The sequence below is a fragment of the Colossoma macropomum genome, unplaced genomic scaffold (assembly GCF_904425465.1).
Source record: "Colossoma macropomum unplaced genomic scaffold, Colossoma_macropomum, whole genome shotgun sequence".
In the NCBI taxonomy this organism is placed as follows: Eukaryota; Metazoa; Chordata; class Actinopteri; order Characiformes; family Serrasalmidae; genus Colossoma; species Colossoma macropomum.
The window spans coordinates 30,163,637-30,183,325 of NW_023494795.1; the positions used below are offsets into that span (position 1 = coordinate 30,163,637).

General features: G+C 37.2%; 3 protein-coding genes across 4 annotated transcripts in view; 1 reads left to right on the forward strand and 2 right to left on the reverse strand.

Annotated features, from left to right (window-relative positions):
- LOC118816273 (connector enhancer of kinase suppressor of ras 3-like) overlaps positions 1–2,570 on the reverse strand; it is a 75,770-nt gene extending 73,200 nt beyond the window's left edge. The window contains exon 1 of the mRNA XM_036582799.1: positions 2,346–2,570. Coding sequence (XP_036438692.1) covers positions 2,346–2,397 — 52 coding nt within the window. The 5' untranslated portion in view covers positions 2,398–2,570. The remainder of the gene's footprint in view (positions 1–2,345) is intronic.
- A 7,647-nt stretch (positions 2,571–10,217) lies between these two features.
- si:ch73-111k22.3 (pleckstrin homology-like domain-containing protein) lies at positions 10,218–13,296 on the reverse strand. Its single transcript, XM_036582800.1, has 2 exons — positions 13,141–13,296; positions 10,218–10,430 (listed from the first exon to the last, which is right to left on the reverse strand). The coding sequence occupies exons 1-2, from the start codon at positions 13,294–13,296 to the stop codon at positions 10,218–10,220; spliced, it is 369 nt and encodes a 122-aa protein (XP_036438693.1).
- A 1,307-nt stretch (positions 13,297–14,603) lies between these two features.
- The window catches only part of LOC118815793 (serine/threonine-protein kinase D3-like), a 93,528-nt gene continuing 88,442 nt past the window's right edge, over positions 14,604–19,689 (forward strand). The window contains exons 1-2 of one of the 2 annotated variants that reach the window (XM_036582155.1): positions 14,604–14,945; positions 15,856–16,455. In XM_036582155.1, coding sequence (XP_036438048.1) covers positions 16,162–16,455 — 294 coding nt within the window. In that variant the 5' untranslated portion in view covers positions 14,604–14,945; positions 15,856–16,161. Of the gene's footprint in view, positions 14,946–15,746; positions 16,456–19,689 lie in introns of both variants that reach the window. The other variant, XM_036582154.1, reaches the window with a different exon arrangement.

The window sequence follows — 19,689 nt, forward strand, 5'->3', positions numbered from 1 at the left end:
GCTGATAAACCACCGCTTGCCAAAAGATTTGAGACATGCACTACAAAACATCTATCTATCTGCCTGCCTGTCTGTCCAAATATCATTCAAAATGAATAACACACTGTAAATGTCTGTGTTTTGACAACTGTGTGCTAAACTTTTTCTGAAGCTTGTCTAAACTAAACTAGCAACAGTAGCTATGAAAAAACATTTTGTGGCCAAAGCATGGTAAGGTCAATTCATCATGTTTTGAGCCTGCTAAGTAATGTCAGTATATCTGCAGCCTCACTGTCTATGCTCATCTAAAGATGTACTTGTAATGAAAAAAGCTGTGATATTGAGTGTCCATGTGTGCAGGCCGCTCTGGATAAGTAGCAGGTGTTAGGACTGTTCCTGATGTGAGGAGATGGTATCGATGGCTTTAGAATTTGCTCTGTCAACACAGAGCTGTATAAAACAGTGGCTCAGCAGGTTTCAGCACAATAAAACCTAACCATCATACAGCTGATCTGAGACCTGACTGTTTTCATCTATGTTTATTATTCAAAAGGATATGCTGATTTTGATCTCCTTTATTCATCTGCCTGCACTTTCAGCCTATCTATCTATCTATCTATCTATCTATCTATCTATCTATCTATCTATCTATCTATATATCTATCTACATGTTTATCTATCTATCTATCTATCTATCTATCTATCTATGTATCTACATGTTTATCTATCTATCTATCTATCTATCTATCTATCTATCTATCAACATGTCTGTCTGCCTGTCTGTCTAAATATCTATCTTTCTTTCTGTCTGTTTACACTCCTACTAGGGAATAATTTAACATTAATTAAGATACAAAAAGCTTTATATATGGGTTAATGCAGCAGAATGTAATTGTGTTTCATTATGTAAGTGAAAGAATGAACTACAACTTCCATGGTTCTATTTCTGTTTCATTTTCATGAGAAATAAAAATGTGGCGGTACTATTATGTGTTTTTATTCCACATGCACACAGACTATTGCACTGACACAACATTCCCACTATAAGCAACTAAAACAAAAGGCTTTCAGCATTTGTACCACGTGACAAGTAGAGGGTCGGGGGTCTTCTGGCTCTAAGCTGACCACAGCATTCACCAATCCGCTCTCATTAATAATCCATTGTTTTAGCAGCAGTTGAATGTATACTTAGCAGACAAGAAACTTTAAACAGGTCATGCGTATTCTCTTATTGTTAATCAATGAGTAAGCGAAACACAAAGACAAAGGACCAGGAAAAGTCTCAGTATCCTGTCTGCATCTGTGTAATCAAGGAAAAACTTCTGAGGCCAAACAAACAACAGCAAACTGAATGTAAAAATTCATTTTTGTACTGTTTTTAACTCTTGGTGCAAGACTTTGTTGTTCAAACCATTAGCCAAACAGCTCATGCCAATCAACTTAATGGGAAAGTAAACCTTACCATAGAAAAGTGAGGTTGTGATCACAGTGAAACCTCTTTTAGATTGCCCCATTAGGTCCTTATTTCACTTTAATAGCAGTTATTATTTCTAATCAACTTTAAAATAGCTTATTTGCAGAGAAAATTGTTAGATGTGAGTTGGAGTGCATGTGTTGGTGAGTTTGGGGTTTGAACTGATTCTTATTTCACTGTTTAACTGCCTCATACAAAATTTAACAATGTGATTTCTATAGTCTGTAGAAGACGTCACATCCGTAATGCAATAAAATCACATCTACAGTGAAATGCAGAAGTTCTCAGTAATATGTAAAAACATATGAGGGTTGGGATTAGGTTCTGGGTTAAGGTTAGATCTAGGATTAGGGCCAGGGTTAGGATTAGGTTTTGGGTAAGGTTGGGTAAGGTTAGGTTTTGCGTAATGTAAGTAACATACTAACAACACATCTACTTAATGTAAGAATCAACAGTACATCTTCAAGATATTTACTTCAATGCATTCAGATGCTTCATTAAAGCTATTTCACTGATGTGTTGTTGATGTGTTACTGATAATCTGTTACGAGTTTATTAATCATCTACAAAGGACCACTCCAAATAGTGTTACCGAAGCTTCTTCCATGTAGAGAACGTTCAAACGTTTTCATTTAGCTGTAACTCTGTTTGCCGTGATCTGAGAAAACCTGCTGAAATGTTTAGCATGTCTTTAAACATGCGTGAAAGTGTGCTTTAACTGCACATGTGAGAAAGCAGCCTGTGCAATTCACATGACCTACTGAGCAGAGTATTGATCTTTTTGAAAAAAGGGAGGGAATCCCAAGAACGACACATTTCAAAGTGTGCTTCAAACTTATAATACAAGAGAAATGAAAGTTCAAAGAAGGAAAGGTTTAAGTGTAGCTCCTACCTCTCATCCAGTCCGCAACCTGACTCGGTGTCCACTTTGTTATTGGATCCATTCTTCTTGTATCTGAAAACAGACGATCTCAGAAGGATCTACTCCTCAGTTTTCTGCTGTCATTGTAGAAAAGAAAGGATGATAAACAGGAGCTTTTCCGCTGGTGGGCTTTAGCAACAGTCCCGCAGCCCACTCTCTGTGCTGGCTGAGCTGGACTGAGGCTGTGAAGAGAGAAACGCTGCAGGAGTTTGGCTGGCGGGGCGGATCGTGTTACAGCTTCAGGTCAGACTGACTGAGAGGGGGGGTGACCACTCTCACTTAGACTGTTTATGGGCGACTTAACACAATGACCACTCCAGTAGCCTGGTTCTCACAGCCTAGACATGTTTTTTTTCTGTTCTTTATTTAATGAAAACCACCCCATAAATAAATGAGCAATATTTATTTTCATGATTCAATTCCTTCTGCAGCAAAGCGTCAGTTTCCAGTCTGTATTTGCTTTATTATGAACTTAACAAGGTAAAGAGATCCTGATTTATATTTAGAATGAAGGCCATTAAAGGGTCCAAGTTTCTTCAATTGATGTAGTATGTAAACACCTTTACAATTTCAAAATATACTGTTCACTCCTCAGTCCATACAGTCCATATAGAGAAACTAAGGAAAATAGTGTTTTTGCATTATTTTTTTATGTCACCAAACCCAACATATTTACATACATCCACCTCTTCAGCCTGGGGCATTTTAGCTCCTCCCACTCATGCTGAAGTTATAGGATGTTTCAGTCTGCTTTTTGAATAAGACAGGGCAGACAATCAGGACAAAAGTCATTTACATATTTTATTCTTTTTTGGATGACAAACACTCAATAAATCAAAGAACATTGTTTATTCTCATTGTACAATAGCCTGTACTGCTAAAAGATATAGCCTAAGAATCTTATATTGTTCAGATACCAGATTGAATTTACTTTATTATGAACTTATAAAGTAAAGTGAACTTAATTTATATTTGGAATTAAGTTAAAGGCCATTAAAGGGCCCATATCATGTCATATCATGGAAAGCTGAATTAAAATAAAAAAGTTTGATGTAGAAAGTAAACACTGTTGGTGTTTTCAAACTGTACCGTTCACTCCCCAGTCCACACAGTTCATACATGGAAGCTAAGAAACCGCTTTGAATCCCTTGTTTTCGTGATGTCATCAAAACAAGACATTTACATATATCCACCTATTCAGCCTACAGCAGATTAGCTCCACCCATTCATATTGAAGTTATAGGGAGTCCCACTTTTTGAATGAGGTATAGGGCAGCCAATCACAGCTTTTATACATATTTTAGGGCTTTTTTGATGAAACCACCCAATAAATAAATTAACATTATTTCTTATCATCAATGAGTCTCTTCTGCAAAAAAAGCCAAAGCCTAAAATACTCATTTTGGTCAGTTAACAGACTGTATTTACTTTATTGTGAACTCACCTGGCCTGTATTTACTTGATTATGGACATAATAAAGTGACGTGTTCAGTAAATATGTGTCATACATAACTTAATAAAGTAATATGAATGTTTTTATTTAGATTTTAGAAGGTAAGGCCATTAAAGGGCTCATAGCACGGACAACCGAATTCCCTCACTAGTTTAAAATGAAAGGTTATATGTAGTATAAAGGCCCTGCCTGTTCACCCTAAAGTAATAATGAGTGTTGCAGCTCGGACTGATTTTTTAATGAGATACAAGACAGCCAATCAGAACAGAGGACATTTACATTGATATCAGTCTTCGAGGCACAGTAAAAAAAACAGCCTTAATTCTAGGGGGCTAATAGGATAGAGTTTAATTCTAAGGGATGAAGAGGGGTTGAAAAATGAATGAAATGAACATGACTTTTTAATACATAAAACAACACAAATAGTGTAAGTGGATCTCTGGGTAAAAAATAAAATACAAGAAAATTGCAAGATATGGGCCCTTTAAGTCTGCACAATGACTACTCCAATAGTTTGGTAGTCTAGTTTTCACCGTCCTATTTATTTATTTATTGTATTGATGAAAACCACCCAATAAACTAAAGTGAACTTTTTTTATTTTTACAAAAAAAAGTAACTATTAGTCATCTTGGTTACGAACTTTGAAATAACAGTAACCAGATTTATATGTATCATTAAATTCCTTTTGCTAAAGGCCAAAAAACTCTCATACTTGTTATTAAAGCTCATCCTGATGTGTTCATTAAATTCTAAACTTAATTAAAAATGGAAGTTCCTTCAATATAACAGTAGAAAGAGTAAACATAGCTGAAGATGTGCCACAAAAATGTTGCCCAAGCTTTTTCCCTACTTCCTATACATGTGTAGGATGCAAATAAAAATGCTTTTCCTAACCCATAATTGCAGCTTTAAGTCATTTTGCAGTAGCTGAATGGTGGTACAGTTACCTTTTTGCTTGCAGCACTGTGAGTGATGGCTTATGTGTGATTTGCGTTTTTTGACAGGCAAATTTGGAGGTACACATGAAGACAGGCTGAAACTATATTTGTGCTCTGGGCGTTACCTTCAGGTTTCCTATGAGAAGTCAGGCAGCAAGAAGAGAGACCAGACATGATAAGAGGAAAACTGAATTAAAGGGAAATGTCATTTTTTTATGATTTAGTTGCTTGTAAATAAAGCCATTCAGAGTGGTTTGATGTGAAATGGGTAATGGTTGAGAAAGTTACAGGAACCAGGGGTCACAATGTCTACAACACAAGTTTTGCCATTATATTTACTCTCCAAAAACATCAGTGAACCTACATGTGTCTTCTGAGTTTTAAATGGAATGTTGATGATAGTAAAATAGTGGTGAATCTGAAAAAAAAAAACCTTTTCTCTGGTTACTGTTTTGCCTTGTATTGGCCTCTAAATGTATTTAAAAAAATAAATGATAAAACCTCTCAAAACTATCATCTCAAGCATCAGGCAGAAAATTCACAACCATTTCTTACTTTCTATAAGGGAGTTTTTTAGAGACATTAAACTCTTCAGAGGTCTGGTTCCTATCACCACCGCAGTGAACAATTCTGACTCAGTAAGTCTATCTAGAACAGAGCATTTCATACCAAACCAATCTGAATGACTTCATTTACATCGTAACCATTTAATTAAATGGAAGTTTTGGAAAATGAGTGGAATTCCCCTTTAATTTAAGACATTCTGTGTATAACCTAAAGTGTTATCCAAAGATATTTTCTAATTTTAAAGTGTGTGCTTGATTACTGGTTCTTGCGTTTCATCTGCTGTAATGGTATGTATGCCAGTTAGTAATGTAGGCCATTATTTACTGCAGTGCTTTCACATAAGCTGTTGTAAGAAGTGGGTAAAGTACACTAAACCCATACTGAAGTAAAATTAGGGTTACTTCTGTGAAACAATGACTCAATTAACAGTAAAAGTATCTTATGAAAGGCTGCTTGAGTAGTAGGACAAAAGTAGCAGCTCAAAAAACCACTGAGTACCTGCAATAGAACTGCAGTGGAACTTCACTGCTGCATATCTAGCATCTTTGTTAGGGTCTGTTCTTCTCTTTTTGACACACTCGCAGTCTAGAAAGCTAAACCTAATATATTCCCACAATATAAACATGATGCAAAAAAGATATGCATATATTTATTTTAATCACCAGGTAATTATAAATGTATTCCATCATTTGTTTTGTTGTTTTTTGAACTCGCAAACCATTTTTTACCCCTTGCATATTGGCGCATCCCTATTTCAAATTTGCAGTCTTTAGTGGTTAACATAATACCATTATACTGGTGAAGTGTAAAAAATGCTTATAAACACATTACTGAGCCAAGTCATAATTTTGATCCTTTACACAACATTGCCCTCTGCTGGTCTGTAAGGGAAGTGAAATTTGAGGGTTCGTAACCTTATAGTCTTTCAGAACCTGCAGTAGAGTCTGACCACAAAGTCATGAAACTGACCGTAATTCAATAACAAACTAACATTTGAAATCAGTAGAATTGCAGAAACAGAGTGTAAATAAATGCCTTAAATAACAGGGAATTATGACAGATGCAGGTTACGTAGATGATAACTTATCAGCATTAAAACGCATACTGATTGTTTTAAAGCACCCATGTCATGGAAAACTGAATTTTCCTCACTTCCTTGAAATAAAAGTGTTTGATACAGTATGTAAACTAGAGGTTGGGAATCCAGGTCCAGAAAGTAAAAATCCTCCTAAGGATATTGTTCCAACCACATGGCTTCCCAGTTCAGAGAGATACAGCAGTTTAGCTCCACCCATTCATGCTGAAGTTATAAAGACTGTTTCAGCTTTTTGAACACAGGGATGCCAATCAGAACACACATCATCTTAAAGACATGATAATAAAAACAGCCTGGTTAATTCTAAGGGATAAAGGGAGGTCGAAAAATATTTACATAGAAATGAATTACAAGTTTCAGTACACAAAGCCACACAAATGTAATGAGTGGACCCAGGCCTGGATCATCCCATGGGCTTTATGGGCGCGTGCCCAGGGCTCAAGCCACTAAGTGGGCCTGTCGAGCAATTATGACATAAAAGTGGTATAGAAGCGGCACAGCGGAATTCATTGTGTTCCAGCAGATCATGATCCTGATGCTCCTCACATCTTTCTTAATCGTCAGCTTCATTATCTCCAATCACTGCTTAACAACTGTCCAACTATCTGCCATTACCTCATTACACAAATTAAAACCTCAGCCTGAGTTTGATGTTTAATCATTTCAGTTCTTCAAACTAAGTTTAATATAAGATGAAGACAGCCTGAGTAAATGGAAAGTACAATCTTTAAACGATCGTTTCATTTAAAGGAAGGAAAAAAGTTGCCCAACAGCAACTGACCCTGTGTGAAATAGTAATTACCCCAAGTTACTCACCCAAACAAATTAATTTCACCAAATGTAGTTGAGAACTGGGATCAGTTCGACTAGACACACCCAGGCCTGATTACTGCCAGCCCAGTGGAATCTAAACATCACGTAAATAGAACATATCCAGCAATGTGAAGCAGGCTATTAAGTCTCAATGACTTTACCACACCAGCAGTGAAACATAGCGGTGGTAGTGTAATGGTGTGGGGATGCTTTGCTGCTTCAGGGCCTGGGCGACTTGCCATAACTGATAGAACCATGAATTCTGCTCTCTACCAGAATATCCTGTAGGAGAACGTCTCGTAATTGGGTTATGCAGCAATACAAAGATCAAGAGCAAGTCCATCTCTGAATGGTTCAAAAGGAACAAAATGAAGGTTTTGGAGCGGCCTAGTTGCAATGCTTGAAAGTCATCCAAGCTTGTGGGTGGTGAGGGGGGCGTTACTTTTTCACAAGTAATGGAGGTGTTGCAAAACCTTTTTCTCTTCTGATTAATGGAATGATCATTTAAATACTGTTTTGCATTTCCTCATGTTTTTTACAATTTGTTGGAACCATTTAGTGTGACAGATATGCAAAAATAGAGGAAATCATAATGGGGGTGCAAATACTTTTTCATGGCACTGTACATTTACATCTGTACATCATTCTGACTGGGCAGAGGAGCAGGCCTCTACTATCTCTTCATGCTTTGCATTTCATAACACACTGTTTCCCCTTTAAACAAATAGCACCTGTAAGTCAGCACGCTGATCTATTCACAGCAGGACTGTCCTGGTGGAAGACTGTACCATGGAAACCATCAATGTTTTATGTATGAAGGCCTTTTGCAGCAGTTCACAGAGCCAAAGATAAAGGTCATGCAGTATCAGGGTAAATCAGCCCTAATGCAGCAATTACACAGTAGGACTGTCACTGTCCATTATTTTAGTAATCTTACTTTACGAATTACATTGATGAGAGTTTTTCAAAAAGGTCAACCAATACAAGTGAACTTACCCTTAAACTGCAGGCTTATTATTCAGTTATTCATTTTAACATGACCTGCATAAACCTATTTCACTCATTGTCCCTCCGCTTGCACTGCTGGGTTTAGTTCTGATTCAGGTCCACAGCAGACTGGTTGTGTTGGAGTGAGGGATGTCAAACACAGGCCCTCATTACAATATTAGACAACGCCCAGACAGTTATCAGACAGGCCTGATTAGTGGTTTTAAAACTGGTTCATCACACTTGTATCTTGTTTTTTTTTCTCATTCAAACTTTGCTGGACATTTAATATACAAGTGAATGCAAAAGTTTGGGCACCGCAGGTGAAATTACATGATTTGTTGATTTTCTAAGTGACATAACTTCTATAGAGATCACACTTCTACACATTTTAATGCACAATTGTTGTTTATATGCTGAATTGAACATATGGGAAACACAACATGTGGCCTGAGCAAAAGCTGTGGCACATTTCATTTTTTATGTTTTGTTTTGTTTTTTTACCATATGTTAAAGTTTGCAAATTAATAGAAATTGTGAAATAGAAAAATACCAGGTTGAAGTTTGTTCTCTGTAGAAAATCAGCAAAGCATATCATTTGACCAGGGGTGATGGGACTTTTGCATATGACCGTAATGCTCAGTTTTAGTATCATAAATATTTTTAATATTTTACAGTGTTAGTTTAATATCTTTTAACTGCTATCAATTATTCAGTAACTATACAAACTACTATTCAGTGCTATTTTGAAACGTATCTTTTAGTCACGTAGTTGCGAGAGTGAAGAGCCCAGGACTCTCGCAATTATACTCCTTAAATATAATTTTTAATGGCTCAAACTTCTATAATTTAAAAAAAGACTCAGCCGGTTTGCATTTCTTTCCATGTAGTTACTGAATAATAAGCCTTAAAATGTAATAAACCTGGGATTTTTAACTGAACAATAACAAACTAAGCATAACTCTTCAAAAACTCCATATTTTATAGGCAAAAGATAAATTTGTAAGCCTTTAAAATACTTTATTTAAAAAAAAAAGCACATGAAAACATTAAAATCACAAGAGGCAAAAAAATATACAGATGTATGCAAAAGTTTGGGCACCCCTGGTCAAATTTCATGTTCTGTTAATTTTCTAAGTGAAAATAAGTAACAAAAAAACATAAAGTATAACACATTTTTCCCCAATACATTAAATTCAGCAAACAAACAGTAATTGTGCATGAAAACTGAAGGGCGTTCTCGGTAGAGGACGTATCACTTACATCAACAAAATATGGAATTTGCATTTGATTTGTATATGACTGTGCATGTAAATGGGTGTGTTCTACAGGCTCTGTTTCTCTCTTATCATACAAAAGAGTAATCACTGCATATTTATCAAGAAGGTCAATTTAATTGATGTTTTTTTGAGTAATCAATGTTTAATCAAGTTTAATTGATTAACTGAGACAGACTCAATTCCCATTGTGACTATTTTGGGAATTAAAAGACATTGACACAAAAGAACAACTACACACACACACCCTCCTTCTAAGCCGCTTATCCTTCTGGGTCGTGGGGGGAGCTGGAGCCTATCCCAGCAGTCATTGGGTGGAAGGTAAAACAACTAATATTTACAAATTTATCATCATTTATGTGTAAATACAGCTTCTAGTATCAATTTTGATGTGGTAGAATTACAACATACAGTCTAAGTATAAAAAAATGATTAATTATTGAAAATCCTCAGCAGGAACAGCTGCATAAGGGTTGCATAAGGATTTGCATCAAATCTGAAGGAAAATGTGACTCAACTGCCTCAATTTTAGAATAGATTGTAGTTGATTATACGTACATTTAATAAAGTTAAAAAGCTTTGTTTATTGTTTTGACTGTCTGTATTCCAATACTGAGTAAACAGCTCCTCCAGATCCAGTCAAACCACAGTCATTAAAATCAAATGGACATGAAATTTGAGATTTCCAAATGCAGAGATTAACAGCTCTGCTACTGCACAACACATGCATTTGATGCATGCTTTCCAGACTTGATCTGCGCTTCACAAACGGCCACCATCCATTCCTGCTGCTCCTCAGCTGAGCCAGCCCGCAGAAAGAAGGTCCTTTTACTGTTTTTTGGAGTTATAGCCCAGCCAAAACGTCCGTCGTCCTCCAGTGCCTCAACCCGCGCTCCTATCAGGCTGATTGTCTTGGCTGCAGTCTAGAACAGAGGTCATTTATTGGTCAGTAGTTGGTACAGCAGGGTAACTTCTGATCTCGACACATTTACTGAATGGCTATAGGCTAGTTAATTCTGTATTCCTGGGATTATTCTTATATCCTTTTGGGGTCATCTGATCTAGGTTTGTGTCATTAGATAATAGTGATCTGTACATTTAAATGTTGTGCAAGAAAAGGTATTAAAATGATATGATGATGGTGGGGTGGGGGGTGGCGGAGGAGAAAGCAGTACATTTGGTTTTGAGAAAAAAAGGAATCTTTTTGAAGTGAAAATCTAGTTACTTTTGAGGTAAGAGGTCTTATCCCATTCAGCACATCGCCCTTTTAAAGCAAGGGTTCTTCCAGGGTCTTAAGTAAAGACAGTGGTGTATATCTAGAACCATGACAACTCAAACGGCAACTTCAATCCTAAATGGCTCTTTGTGTGGTTAAATTGTTCTTCTCTATGATGGAGACCTTGTTATATGTATGGCTGTGTGAAGAACCTTTAAAAAATTGTCTGAAAGTCTCCTCCAAAAGTACTGGAATTGTAAGGCCTGTTCTTTTGTTTTTGCTATACACTGAAGACATTTGGGTTTAAGATCAAAAGATGAATATGAGATGACAGATTTTATTTCCTGATATGTACATACAGATGTATTAAAGCACCAAAATGTTTCTGTTTTTTGTTCTATGTAGAGCCCTTTTTGCTAAGAGTGCAGAAATCTCACTTACATACAAAGCTGTTCAATGGAGTTTCAAGGACTTGCTAGCATTAGCACTTAGCATGCTAATTATAGTGACTGTTTTAACTGACAATGTGCCTTTTCCACCAATATCTCCTTAAGTTTTTTCTTAAATTTGTTCTTGAGAAGGGTCCTAAGAAAAGTCTGCGTCAGATTCATGAAAACTGCATAAGTGGGGTTTAAGAAGAAATTTCTTCTTAAGAATGGTTGGTGAATGAGGCCCATTGTTGCTAGAATAATAATATTGATAATAATTGACACTTTTTTCAAAACAGTATTTCTGTTGTAATAATATATCACAATAACAAGTGAATCACTTACCAAAATGTATGTCAAGTGTTTCTATTTGTCTTCTGTCATCACTTATTAAAATTAAGTGAAATAATTCAAATAAATTCACATCTTTTCATTTACAAAACTTGAAATAGAAAGACAAGATGCCCATCTTTAAAAGGCCCATAACACGGGAAACTGAATTTCCTCACATTTTTTAAATAAAAAGGTTTGATGTAGTATGTAAACATTGCAAAAACTATAAAACTTCAAAAATGTTTGTTTCACATTAACTGTTTCGGTGATGTCACAAAAAAAACAATGCATTTACACACATCAGCCTATGCAGCCTACAGCAGTTCTGCTCCGCTCACACTGAAGTTATAAGGAGTGTTTCAGCCTGGGCTGCTTTTTGAATGAGGCATGATGCAGCGCATTGAATTAGAACAGAACTCATTTACATACATCAGTCTTAAAGGCGCAGTAACACGAACAGCCTGTTTAATTCTAAGGTTAGAAGGTTGGAAAATGTTCATGTAAATAAGAATTATGATTATTTTTGATACACAAACCCACACAGAAGTGGACCCTGGGGAGAAAAAGATTTGCTCTAAATGTGTGCGGGTTGATAAACTCATTCACAGATATGGTTTAACTGTGCACTCTTTAAAAAGATGGTTCTTCAAGGGTTCTTTAGTAAAGACAATGGTTCCATGAAGAAACATGACACTTTGCATGATTTAAGAGGTCTTTGCAACATGAAAGTGTTCTTCAGAATGTGTGTAGATGGTTCTATATAGAACCTTTTTGAAAAATAGCAAACAAAGGGTTCTTATGTTGTTATGGTGTCAAGCTTGTCACAACAGAAGAACCACTTTGTGTGCTATACGGAACCCTTTTCAAAAGAGGTTTTATACAGAACCATCTAGAACACATTCTCCATCAATCTGGAAAAACTTGTCACAATGAAAAGCACCATTTATTCATGCAAAGGGTTCTTTGAGTGTTCTCTTTAAGAACCATCTTTTTTTAAGCATGTAGAGTAGATGCACAGTTCTATGTTTACTCCTTAGGTTAAACCCAGTACACTCTTTAAAAAGATGGTTCTTCAAGGGTTCTGTAGTAAAGCTACAGGTTCTACTTAGAACCATGAGTTCTATATAAAACTATTTCATGCTTAAATGGTTCTTTGCATAGCGAAATGGTTCTTCAGACTGATGGAGAATGTGGGATATGGTTCTATACAAACCCTTTTTGAAACTAGCCCTATATAGCACCAAAGAGGGTTCTGCTGCAATATAGAACCATATACATCACATTCGCCATCACACTGATGAATCATTTCACCATGCAAAGGACAATTTAGGCAGGCAAATGGTTCTATATTGAACTCATAGCTTTTAAAGGAACCACCCCCTTTACTAAAGAACCATTTACTTTAAGATTGAGGATCTGACTTCATAGCAACACATCAACAGTGCAGCTAACAGAGCTGAGAAACATGATGAGGTTTCACTTCTATATATCCAGTAAAGTAAGTTCTTTCATGCTGAAGTTGTGCTCTGAGTGACCACAGATGAACTGTAGACCATAGTGGTGTCCTGATAAGCTGATAAGCCTTGTTAAGTTTCTTAAGAACCTGTAGGCCACTTCACAGAGAGCTGCTAATAAACCTTATTAGGGTTTAGTTACCTTTTCGTTTGGTCCGTAGAGGAGTCTGGACTGATTTATCTGGAACCATGCTGGCCTCCAGCGACGTGTGAACTGAGTTTTCTTGGACAGCCACCCAGCTTTGCTCCCTTCTGCATCCTCAGTCGCGCCGTTAGAGGTCGCAGATACTACAGCCATTACTGTTGTTGGAAACGGGAGTTTTATTCCCACCTGTATTCGTGAAAATCCCGCCCCCCTGAGGCTTGATTGGCTAGTAGTTCACACTCTTGCTCTGTGATTGGTTAGTTACTTTTTCTTAGCTTTTGATGGATTTGTGCTTTTCTTAGTATTTATAAAAAAAAATTATTGTACTCCTTCATATTTTATTGTGTGTGTAAATACTGTTCAGTCTGAATATAGTGTTTTTAATCATGACTTTTGCGCATGTTTATTATTGTCTATATTTGGCTTTACTTCATTTATTTCCTGGTTACTATGCCTGCCTTTAATGTGAACTAAAGTGTCAAGACAAATAGGTCTCACTTGGCCATTAAAACCATTTCTGGTTGTGAATTTTGATTTAATCCCAAAATAAAACCCCAGGCTCCCTACATACTTACATATATGAGTTATTGCTAGGTTGTGAAAGTGTATAGTAAAACTTTTATACCTAGTGATGTGTCCTGGCCAATGGAGGAGTTTATTTCATTCTGTTCTGGTGGTTCGGCTTCTGAACTATTTCACTGTTTCCTGTTTCTCACACTTATCATTTTATTTTAGACCAAAAGGGATCAAAAAGAGAAGAAAAGGGCCGAAACTTCAGCTTCTGCTGATAGATGCTGGATGTACAAGAAATTAGTAGATAACTCAGTATTTCTTCATTCTTCATTTACTTCTACTTTAGGCTCATATCTGAGAATGGGCTTGGCTCATGTATGCCATATAGTTATGCACAATGGTCTACTATACACACACACACACACACACACATATATATATAAATATATATATATATATATATATATATAGTTTGTATATGTATAATATGTATCATTTTATATTCATATAATGACTGCTTTTAAATGTCATTATTGTTTTGGGTTAATAATATATTCCTATTAGCAAAAGAGAAAGAAACCTAACATACAAACCAAAAACTGCAAACATCCATGTTAAAATACTTTTTAAATCAAATTTCATTTCATTTCATTTCATTAATTTAATTTACTGCAGTGGTTAAACCTATTCATTTTTTTGCCCTGCATCCTTATATGGTGTCACGTGATGCCTGTGTTATTTGTTCTTCTGTGATTACTTTGATGTACTTTTTCTTTTCTTGTTAAAGAAAACTTGTTATTGGATCTCATTGGTTCACACATACAAACAGGATTTAGCGGAAAACGGGTGGGGAAAACAGAGCATTTTGCGCACGCGCTGAAGAAACAGGTTTGACTCTGCCTGCTGGGTAATGTAGTTTCCCCTTTTCGGCTTTGGAGGAGGAAAAAACATCTGAACTCACACTCCCAGAAGCGTTTGGTCCTGTGTCGTTTACCATAACATCCACATTGGTAGCTGCTGAAAGAGGAGTGAGAGAGAGAGAGAGAGAGAGGGAGAGAGAGAGAGAGAGAGAGATAATGGGACACGCATGAACGAAAGTTTGAGCTGCGAGAAGTTTGTGTCCGTGTGTTTCCGAGCGCGCGGTGTCGAAAAGAAAACTTCAAGTAAGACAGTGGTGGAGAGTGTCGGACACTATTAGTGACTTTATGTGCCACTGGACGAAGTTAGACAGATAAAAAGTGGACTGTGGGGGAATTTAACATCTGCATGAAACCCTCCCTGTGAAGAAGGTAAAGAACTTTCTGTTTGTTTGTTTGTTTGTTTGTTTATTTATTTATTTATTTGCATTACATTCAGTCGCTTTTAATAGGAAATTGCCGACCGTTTCATGCTTATGTGCTCTCTGAAAAACAGATAGTTCTTCAAGTGTTCTTTAGTAAAGGGAATGGTTCTTTTTAGTTCTACATAGAACCATGTGCGTGCTTAAATGGTTCTTTGAATGGTGAAATGGTTCTTCGGATTGATGGAGGATGTGTTGATGGTTATGTAGCACCAAAAAGGGTTCTGCTATTGTTTTAGATGTCTAACTTTTATACAATAGCAGAACCTTTTTTGGTGCTACATAGAACCTTTTTTAAAAAGGCTGTGTTTAGAACCATGTACAACACATTCTCCATCAATCTGAAGAACCATTTCACTATGCAAAGAACAATTAAGCATGAATCTATGTTCTAAATAGAACTGTTGCCTTTTTAATATATCCACCTAAGAGTGTAGTTCAGTGCTCAACGATTTCTTTCCAAATGAACAGATACAGATGAGTCCAGATGTGGAGACAGATGTTCTTTTTCAGTGTCTGCCTTGAAAGGCTTTAATAAGCATCTTATAGACATTTGTAAGGACTATAATGCTTTGCATGAGCTGCAATAACATGTTAATTACAAATAAGGTGGTTTCAACAGATGTGTAATGATTATTGCTCTGTTGTTGTTGCATAACGTTCATTGTTCAGTTACTTTTTAACTGTAGACACAAGAGTCATTAACTTCCACTGATCAGGCGTTAAAATGTTAATTTGTGATCATTTGCAGTGGATGTTCTCGATGTTCTTTGGCGAGAAGTTGGTCTGAGATTGAAGTCCCTTGATTGGGTCTGAGGTTGGATATTGGTTAACACTTTCTGCTGAAACATTCACCACAGGAGGATTCAAGATCCATAAACATGTTATAAAGGTCTCTGTCCGTCAGGCTGGGAGCTGTGCTGGTGCTAACCTGAATTTCATCCAACCAGAAAGTGGAAAAACGGACGTCAGAGGGGCAAACAAGTGAAAATAAGGTGGAACATTCACACAAGCATGTTAAGAGCACCATAACTGTAGCCAGGCTGGTCTAAAGTCATGGTGTAGTTCCTCTGGAGGCTGGACATGCTCCTCTTTTCATGACTTTTCAACTGCTGGTCTAGTGCGTACAAGTGGAACACGTTAAAAAAGACATTAAAGGAGCGCAAATGTCTACCTGCAGCAGCTCATCCCCTCCATCTTTTCCAAAAGCGTTCGGCCTTGCCCAGCATCATGTGGCCCCTTTGGGCCCTCCGCCGTCCCCCAGTCCTCCCTCCACTGTCTCCAGCCGGCTCTCCAATGGCAGCACGAGCGCTCCAAGCCCAACCAACTCCAGGGGGTCTTTCCATGGCGTTTCCTTTCTTCTGCAGATCGGACTAACCAGGGAGGCTGTTAACCTGGATGCCAGTGATGTTTCCCTTTCAGCGGTGAAAGATCTTGTGTGTTCGATAGTCGACCAAAAGGTAATTGCGAGTGATTTTGTGTGATACACCTTTTGTGGTGAACATCTTGATTATAAACTCACCTCACCTCAATATAATATACTGTCACTGTCACCTTGTATCTCCTAAAAAAGTAATTTTTCAGGAGAAGGAAAAAACCTTACCTCTCAGGTGGTTAATCGAACAAGATTTATGTACATGTTACTTTAGAGCATTTCTATTGGTCCATTCATCATGAAATTTTAACATGATATGAAGAGCAGCTGATGTTTTCAAATTATGTCAAGAAATGGAGATACAAGGCCTAGATGTACAATATAATAATAGTCTATACTGGTATACCGTTAGCTTCAGGTATTGATAGATTAAGGTTACGCAGTGCCAAGCATCAGCTGAAGGGGTATAAAGTCCTCTAGCATTGGACTGTGAAGCAGTGGAGCTGCGTTCTCTGGAGTGATGGAACTCCATCCAATACCTTTAGGATAAGTTGGCACAATCTAGGACTAATTATACAGTATAGATGTCCAAATGTTTGTAGACACCAATGTTTTGTCTGAAATCAAGGGTATTAATAAGAAGTTTGTCCTCCTTTGCTGCAATAACAGCATTTACTCTTCTGGGAAGGCTTTACACTAGATGTTGGAACATTGCTGTGAGGATTTGATTGCAGCCACAAGAGCATTAGTGAGGTCAGGTACTGATGTTGGATGATTAGTTCGAGATCACTCCAGCTCATACCAAAGGTACTGGATGGAGCTGTGTCATTCTAGAGAACACAGTTCCACTGCTCAACAGCCCAGTGCTGGGAGGCTTTATACCTTTCTAGCTGATGCTTGGCATTGGGCATGGTGACCTTACCTGAGGCTCATGTGTGGCTGTGTGAGAGAATCCCTTTCTATCGATCAATGCTTTTCTGTGGAGCACAATTGAACAAGATAGGTTCATCTTACAGTAGAAGGACTGTCTGGATACTTTTGGACATACAGTGAAGGTAATGAGCATTATACACAGTTGAAGTCATAAGTTTACATATACCTTAGCCACATTCTTCTAAACTCTGTTTTTCACAATTACTGACATTTAATACTAGTACACATTCCCTCTCTTAGGTCCAGTAGGATCACTACTATATTTTAAGAATGTGAAATGACAGAGTAGTGCTAGAGTCATGGATTTATTCCAGCTTTTATTTCTTTCATCACTTTGTCAGTGGTTTAGAAGTTTACATACACGTGGTTAGTATTTGGCAGCATTGCCTTTAAGTTGTTTAACTTTGGTCAAGCTTTTCGGGTAGCCTTTCACAAACTTCTCACAATAAATTGCTGGAATTTTGACTCATTCCTCCTGACAGAGCTAGTGTAACTGAGTCGGGTTTGCACGCTTCCTTGCTTGCATATGCTTTTTCAGTTCTGCCCATAAATTTTCTATGAGATTGAGATCAGGGCTTTGTGAATGCCACTCCATTACCCTCGCATTTTTGTCCTTAGGCCATTTAGCCTCAACTTTGGAAGTATGCTTGGGATCATTGTTCTTTTGGACAACCCACATGCGGCCAAGCTTTAATTCCTTGGCTGTCTTGAGATGTTGCTTCAACATCTCCACATAATTTTCCTTCCTCATAATCCCATCTGTTTTGTGAAGTGCACCAGTCCCTCCTGCAGTAAAGCACCCCCACAACATGATGCTGCCATCCCCATGCTTCATGGTTGGAACAGTGGCTTGCAAGCCTCCCCCATTTTCCTTCATCTATAACCCTGGTTGTTATGGCCAAACAGTTCCTTTTTTATTTCATCAGACCAGAGAACATTTCTCTGAAAAGTAAGATCTTTGTCCCATGTGCAGATGCAAACTGTAGCTTGGCCTTTTTATGGCAGTTTTAGAGCAGTGGCTTCTTCCTTGCTGAGTGGCCTTTCAGATCACGTCCATATAGGACACATTTTACTGTTGATATAGACACTTTTGTACCTGCTTCTTTCAGCATCTTTACAAAGTTGTTTGCTGTTGTTCTTGGATTGAATTGTATTTTTTGTGCACCGAAGTATGTTTATCTCTAGCAAACAGAACGCATCTCCTTCCTGAACAGTGTGTTATCTGCATGGTCTCTTGGTGTTTAAACTTGCATATTATCGTTTGAACAGATGAACATGGTACCTTCAGGCATCTGGAAGTTGTTCCAAGGGATGTACCAGACTTGTGGAGGTGTACAGTTCTTTTTCTGATGTCTTGGCTGATTTCGTTTGATTTTTCTATGATGTAAAGCAAAGAGGCAAGTAGGTTTTGATGGTTGGCTTTAAAATACTGCCACAGGTGCCCCTCCAATTAACTCAAATGATGTCAGTTAGCCTATTAGGAGCTTCTATGCTAAGCCATGATGTTGTTTTCTGGAATTTTCCAAGCTGTTAAAGGCACACTCAACTTGGTGTAAACTTCTGACCCACTGGAATTTAAATTATAAGTGAAATAATCTGTTTGTAAACATCTGTTGGAAACATTGCTTGTGTACAAAGTAGATATCCTAAACAACCTGCTAAAACTATAGTTTGTTGACATGGAATCTGTGGAGGGGATAAATATGAGTTTTAATGACTTCAGCCTAAGTGTGTGTAAACTTATGGCTTCAGCTGTACATGATAACATTGTGTTCCATAAAATAGCCAAGTCTCAGTTGACATGCTGGTAGTAATACGACTCAAATGACTCAAAACATGCTGTGTCAGGATTTTAAGATATTCTTTTATTATAGTAGCAATATTCAGGAAGCATAGGCTTATTAACGTTAATAATGCATCATCTGATATTGTGTTACTGTGATATATTTGGAAACTATTGTGCTTTTGGATCAGTATAATCAGAATAATCAGTATACTGGCATTAAGTATATGTTATCTGTTAAAAAAGTCATAATAAACAGTCATGATTTATCAGTTTAATTATTAATCATTAAATGATTATTCATCATTAATAATGTAAAATGAATATAACAACAGGTGTGAGTTGACATTTCAATGCACGTCATCACGCAAGCAGAGACCTTTATAACCTTTTTGTATAGTCCTTTCCACACACTATCTTCCGCTGGACGATTACAGATTATAACCAAATAAATTTCCACTGGAAAACACTACCCTGTGCTCCGCTGCCGTGCTATCTGCGCTCGTCCTCTCTCAGCTCAGCGGCTCTTTATCAGTTGCATTTTTTTAGCCCAAAGTTATTTTTTTAGCCATGTGATACTGATTCAATTACAGCTGAAGATAT

Excerpts from the sequence above, each read along its gene's own strand:
- si:ch73-111k22.3 (XM_036582800.1), bottom strand. The coding sequence starts at position 13,296 with ATGGCTGTAGTATCTGCGACCTCTAACGGCGCGACTGAGGATGCAGAA. Across the intron at positions 10,431-13,140 it reads TCTACGGACCAAACGAAAAG|ACTGCAGCCAAGACAATCAG; the intron begins GTAACTAAACCC and ends CCTCTGTTCTAG.